Here is a 6,933-nt window from a genome sequence, read left to right as displayed (position 1 = left end):
GCAGTGGACTGACAACTAATGAAACATATGGAAGTAAGGAGGGGGTCTGGCTAGTTGTTGCTCCATCATGAATTTGCAATGCAGCACAGAAAACACACAAGAGGATGATAATGACACATAAGCACTGTGCTCCTATGTCAACTTGTCTCTGCAAGTCGGTTGCTTTTTATGTTGAACTGGTATCTTAAGCCAGGGATTAAGTAGGCACAGGAAAATTGAATGCATCAGTAAAAGCATCTACCTTTGATGCTGTTTTCCATTGGTCTCACCTAAGTTTTGCTGTCCACTGTCAACATACCTAAAGGTGAGTGCATATGTACCATTATCTTCACTGTCCACCTGAAATTGTGGTGATGCCACCTTCAGCATTTGAACCCTAGAACATAAAATTTAGCACACATTCAGTCAGTGTTCAAGAGCACTTCAACGCATTAGTAAATTTTGGAACACTTTATTAATCATGAAACAGGCAAACAGGTTGGATTCAACATTACATGTGAAAGAGGAGGGTCAGAAAACTTACATTTACTGTAACGTGCTGTAGAAGTTGGATGAAATTACCAGAAGAAAGAAGCTGGTTCAGAGCTTTAACCATTTACTATCTAAGTGTAGGGTCACATAACAACCGAGGAATGTAAACACACACTTTAACGGCAACATATTGCACTAACATTTGTCAGGTAAGAAGTTTAATGGTGCTTGCTCTGGGCCACAGCACATCTCAAGTCTACAGTTCATGTTCAATGACACGAGTGCTCCTAAGGAAAACACTGCACAGTGTTTGCATCTACAGGACTAGCATCGAAATGCCCTAGATCGGGCACTCAGTTTCTGCCCAACAAGAGCATAAGGAGTTATACATAGTGTTGGGCTAAAGACACACTTTTGCCTAAATATTAAATGTATGGATTAGGCACACTGAAGTGGAAATATAACTGACATTCAGGAATACAATGTAGAACGATGCTTGATAACAGGATGAAAACTTATGCGGACAGCTGGCGCAGGAGTAAAATGTGCAATACTGCAGCAGGACACATTCAACGGACAGCTGGCACATAAATATGGCATTCACATGTGCTGGAAATAAATCTAAAGCTGAGGCCACATCTTGTAACGATTCTTCCTTTTACTGATTGTTCACCCCTTCTACCAATGGTAGTTACAATTTTTGATGTCACGACTGACAGTTGAACATGCATTGTCATTGGGCCTTTGCATCGAAAATAGGGCTGACCAATGGCAAGGAAGCAAAAGAATCATGAGAACTGTTACAAAATGTGGCCCCGGAATAAAAAATCATAAAAGATGTGCTGCAAAATGTTTAAGAACCACTTTCCACCATAAATTTGATGCACTGATTGCTGCTAGTGAAAGCTGCTGGCAAAATTGATTCCTTCGTAACACCAACCACAATCCAGTATGACGGCTGAATGTGACAATCGCATGCTAGCAACTCGTAGTGCACTAGAAGAATGCAAGCACAATTATATTTGCACATTAAAACAAACAGCACTATCCATCATGAACTGGAACGAAACCCAGGCAATCAAAGCATGCAGCAAATGCTCGTGACATCGGTGCATTCAGTTGCAAGTTCACAGGCTTTCAAGGAAGGGAAACAACAGTGGTCAGTGTTATGCACTCATCCGAATAGCCCAAGCCCTTTCATGGTGCTAAGCACCATAAGCCAGACCAACTTAGTGCTTTCATACAAAATATTTGTTTCACAAGAATTTCAGACAATACAGAACTTAGTCCCCAAGGACTAATATTTAAGAAACCAATGTTTCTTGGTGTAAAAAAAAAGAAAGCTTGCTGTTCAAACACCAAACAAAACAGAAACAGCAGAGTTAAAAATTTCTAACATTCAAGAATTTTGTGATCAATAAATGTGCTTATTTTAATCACCCCGCTGCTGTTTTAGAACGTCTTTAACACACTGCTGAATTATCACATAGCACGCTGATCACAAGCAGGCAAAAGTGACTTGCCAGAAAGAAACTCTGCCCTTGACAAATGTTTTTTAACAATGCGATTCAGGGTGAGTGTTACACGATTTTCATGTTAGCGCAAAACAGACTACATTTTTAGATATGCATGGGTACAAATGCACTGATGCACACTGCCACGACACGAAGGCTACCACTAGTTCTGCTCAAGAACTAGCAAGAAAGCATTTTTCTGTAAGCATTAATTCCAAAAACTAAGTTAATAAAAAATGATAGATTTAACATCCAGTACTAACTGCTGAACATCACCTCACCAAGCTTTACGTAGTCTGTGGGAACATAAAAATGAGAATTCTGCATTGAATTGGTAATAATAATAATTGGTTCGCAGGAAAGGAAACGCGGACGCCTGAACCACTCAGTAAGGGAAGGGCTGAAGGTGGGAGTGAAAGCGCAAAGAGGGAAAAGGGTGCTGTAGTGGAGGGCTCCGGAATAATTTCGATCTTTCAGTCTGGGGACCTTTAATGTGCACTGGCATCACGCAGTACGCACTGAATTGATATGGTGCCTAAATCAGTAGATATAAAGCAAGGCCTTTTCATTACAACCATAATCGCATAATGTTCATTTCAGTCCCTGCAGCACATACCTTGCTCACGCTTTGCAACAAGTGGGCAGTGACAAAACTTCGAACATGAGCCCAGGCAACCAAGGTGCTGCTACCATTGGATGCTGGGTCAATTCTGCAAGCAGATGTAGTTATAGTCTCACAATGGAAACCTGAACCGCATCATGGGTCATGTATGAGGAGATGAAGTACGAATGGTGGCAGAGAGAGACTCAAAGTGAAGAGCTTGTTGTTTTGACCAACTGGGTTGGCTCAACGTGCACCGATACTGCACGGCACATGGACATCTCTGCTGCATTTAGTCAAGGGAGCGCAACCAAATGTGAACTCTCCACTACGAACATCTATCATCGGTTCAAGTTGTTTGCACTTGCTTCCAATTACCTGGACCTAACAGGACAAAAAAGAACAACAGACCTTGGCAATAATTCACTATGTTTACTCACAATATAACCCTGACGCACTTTTATACAACATAAAATCAAACGTCGTGAGTAAACCACAGGAAATAGTGAGCGGCGGAATGTTCATTGACATAAAAATCTGCTATGACACTTCATAAAAACTATATCAGTGGCAAAGCTGCCATAGCAACTTAGGGTGCCAATTTGTAAAAAACTTGCGTGCCCTTGCTCCTTTGTTTAGGCAATTTTTGTCAAGCTAAAAAATGCTGCGACATATCTCACAAAGCCAATGATTCACTTTGTAAGTCAAAGTGGCTTGCCTAGTTTTCGTGCCATTGTCATTAGATGAATCAAGAGGCAGAACTGAGAACTAGTGCAGAAATATCAACATAAAAACATAGGTTTTGAAAAACTTCTCATGCTGCTCATGCCACTGTGATAAGGCTCAGCAGTTAGATTTTATCTTGCTCCTACTCGGTTCCGATGTCCAAACCTGCATAAGCATGGCACTTCAAGATGATCATAAAACTTTCTTCATATATATTAACATATTTTGCACGCCTTCTGTAGCAGGAGCTCTTCCACATTGTGCACTGCTATACTGCTACCAGTAAAATTCAAAAGAAGATACAGCTGGCATAGTCACAACTGATTCATTGCCCACGGCTAAGGCTGTCTAGGAGGGGCATAAGGGCAGCCGAGAAACTGGTCAGCAATGCGACCGGCCTCTCTCAACCCACTGAGCAATGCACCATGCACTGTTGCTGGATAGTTGCGGATTGTATGTTCACCAGCAAAGAATAAACGGGGCAGCGATTGTGGCTGTGAAGAGCCTGGCACTACAGAGGGCGGAGTAACGGGAGTTGCCAAGATGTCATAGTCGCTCCCGGATGCCCCAGTTGCCACATAAGAATATGAACCCCTAGACCACGGGTCAGCCCTCCAACGGGTCACAACTGTTTCTTTAGGCTGCGGCACACTGCCAAAAATGCCCTTTAGCACTGCTAGGCAGCGCCCCACAATGACATCATCACTGACATTCTCCATTATAGCTGCTGCCTCACCAGCCACCAGAGCTAAAAGCACAGGTGCCCTGTAAAGGTTCCAAAAAAGAAAGAGTTCTCCTCGGCTGGCTGTCGTGCTGCCAACATGGCCAAAGAGGTTAGCATTGGGATCCCAGAAGATACGGTCAAAACAAAGCACTACCTTATTGAGATTACCAAACCCCAGGCGTTGGATGGAACTGACTTTCCACTCTGGAAGAGGTGGAATGAACTGAACAGTGTTCGGCATATTAGGATTGCCTTGAACAGCTTGTTTCATGACACCAAGGGGAAGCGTGCTCAGAACGGCATCTGCTTTAAAGCTGATGAGGCCACCACTGCTCCGGGTGTTTGTGGCTAGCACTTCAACACCTGTGCTACCATGTCGGATCTGTTTGACAGCAGTGTTCAGTCGTATGTCAAGTCCTTCTGCAAGTGCAACAGGAACACACGAGTAACCATTACGCACAGTTAGATGTGCACCGGTAAATTCAAAATCGTCATCCTGATCCCAATGCTTCAGCGACAGATTGTTCAATGGTGTGGCATTGGCAAACTCCAGGTTGGCAAAATGCCAGTCCAAGACTTGCCGATCGCGGGATGAAAGGTAGACATCACTTGGAGGAGATGCCTCAAGCTCTTGAAGCTTGTCCTCAATCTCTTTCTGCTGCTCAAGAAGCTGATCCCACTCTCGACAGGTACACGTCAGTTCATGTTGCTTACTCCGCAAGACGAATTCTTGAGTAACATCCCGTTGTGCCTTGGAGGATGCAAGCTCCTTGTGTTGCTGGTGCAGGGCCTCAATATGATCTCGCAGCTGCAGCATCTGCTGCTGGTTTGCTTTGAGCTTCTCTTGCATCTCCAGAATAAGCTTCCAATGCTCAATCTGTTTTTCTTTCACATGCTTTTCTTGTAGCTTGATTACCCACTCCAGTGCTTGACCAAGAGAAACTGGTTTACCTTGAACATAATTGAAATCAAGGTGGTGGGAGAGATATGAAGTCGCCTCAAGTAGACGGTTGAATTCACGCTCAACCATCTCGTCTTTATCTTTGGGTACGGTAGCACCATTAGACTCGTAGAGTGGGCACTTTTGGCGGATACGATGCAGCTCCATCTTTATTTGGCGACTCAGTACGGCCACGGGGTTACCACCCAGCCCCGTGACAACCATGGCGCCGAGGTCAGCAATGTAGTTTCCCTTACGAAAAGTGGCGACGCGCCCGCCGACCCGGTCTCGTGCTTCGAGCACAATCACCTCCATGCCAAACTGCTGGAGCTGCTGCGCCGCAGCCAAGCCGGAAATGCCAGCGCCGACTACAATGACTTTGCCGTGCTTCTTGGCTGGCGGGCCGCGGATGCGCTCGTAGACGCCGAAGTTGATAAGTCCCTGGCGCTCCAAGTAGGCGTACACGCGCATCACGAACGGCGCGTCGCTGTTGTAAGGCGCTTCGATCTGTGGTAGCGCGTTCTCAAATAGCAGCTGAAGCTTGGGGTTTTGCAGCCACAGTTGGAGCAACCGGTTGCGGATGTGCAAGAAGACCTTCTGCGTCTGTTGCGGGCCCTGCGCCACGTCTGGGAAGCAGGCCGCTTCCTGAGCCGTCATCTTGTCGAAAGGGAGCCGGCTCTGGAAGGCGGCCCCTTCCAGCCCCGTCGGGTCTTCCATTTCGCTGTCCGCGTCCTGTGCATCGCCCTCCGACGCCGCCGGACGCTCGATGCGATTGGCGGTGCCCAGACGTGGCTGCTTGGCGTGCTGGTTATTGCCGCTGTCATCATCCGAACCGTAGCAGGCCCCATCTTCGCCGGGAGGGCCAGTACCACCGGCGTTTGCCTGCCTGTCTCCGGAGTCTTTCGGATCGAGCCGGGCCCGGCGCCTTCGCGTGGTACGTCTCCCCGTCGGATCGTCGTCCCTAAGGTCGCCTCCCGTTGTCGACGCTGCCTGGTCGGCGGTGAACACTTCCTGTGGGCTCAGCCGCTTTCTGTCGTCGGCGGAACTCATGTTATGAATTCGTGGACTCTGCGGAGGTACACTTGCTACTAACTGGCTTTCACGAGTGTCTCACCTGTTAACTTGATGGTGCAGTCAAGCATTGCAAATGATGTTATCATGGCAAGGATGTCGAAAGACACCGAACCTGGTTACCGTGAGCACCGGTACACTTGAAACAAGCAGAACTTCGTCAGGTCCGAGCGAGGTTTGCATTTCTTCTCTGCGGCAGTCGCCGATGGGCACGTAGTATTCGGAAAGTGCATGAAAAAATCGTGTAGAAGCACAAACTGGAACTTTTCCAATTCGATTATTTCCTCCGGGGATACGACAAACGCGGTCAAGTTGCCACATTAATCCGTTTTCACAACTGTTGTTTCGGTTAAGAAATGTCATGGTTGTGCACCTGACAACTGCAGTGTATACATAACTTTGCTTCGCGTCCGTTCAAATCAAACAAACACCCAGTCAGCTTGAAAAGTTCATTCCGCGTATAAAAAAAAAACAGCTATGTTGATGTATAATGGTGTCTCTTTAAATGTTAGAAGGTATATAAAGTACTGCATTAACGCATAACTGTTTCATGTAGCCTCAAAGAGTAGCGTTTAGGCCTTAAGCGAATTTCAGAGGCGAATCTTTTATCACTTCCCTCGAGATGGCGCGACGTTTCCGTAAAACTTTTGCTGAATTCGAATTTGACTGGGGGCTCTCTCTCTTTCGATGGAGACGAAGCGGCGAAGTGCATTTTCTTTCTTTTCACAACAACAATATTACTGTTCGGAATACACATCTCCAGCGCAAGGGAAGTTCGTGTCCTGTACAATGTCAGTGCTCAGTGGTATTCAATTCTAACTTGCTTCATATATAGAACCACAGGTTATTAAAAAGTTCGAGCGACACGTCTGAAGCAAGAAACCCA

At 46.0% G+C, this 6,933-nt stretch overlaps 1 protein-coding gene across 1 annotated transcript; it reads right to left on the bottom strand.

The window, feature by feature from the left end:
• Window positions 1–420: 420 nt before the first annotated feature.
• On the bottom strand, window positions 421–6,543 carry LOC146199609 (lysine-specific histone demethylase 1A-like). The gene has a single exon (XM_084595127.1). It carries the CDS (start codon window positions 6,024–6,026, stop codon window positions 3,651–3,653), a length of 2,376 nt encoding a protein of 791 aa, XP_084451253.1. The 5' UTR covers window positions 6,027–6,543; the 3' UTR covers window positions 421–3,650.
• Window positions 6,544–6,933: the final 390 nt, after the last annotated feature.

Source organism: Amblyomma maculatum, chromosome 2 (assembly GCF_055883805.1).
Source record: "Amblyomma maculatum isolate TAMU_Amacu chromosome 2, ASM5588380v1, whole genome shotgun sequence".
NCBI lineage: Eukaryota > Metazoa > Arthropoda > Arachnida > Ixodida > Ixodidae > Amblyomma > Amblyomma maculatum.
This window is presented reverse-complemented; position numbering and strand designations above follow the sequence as displayed.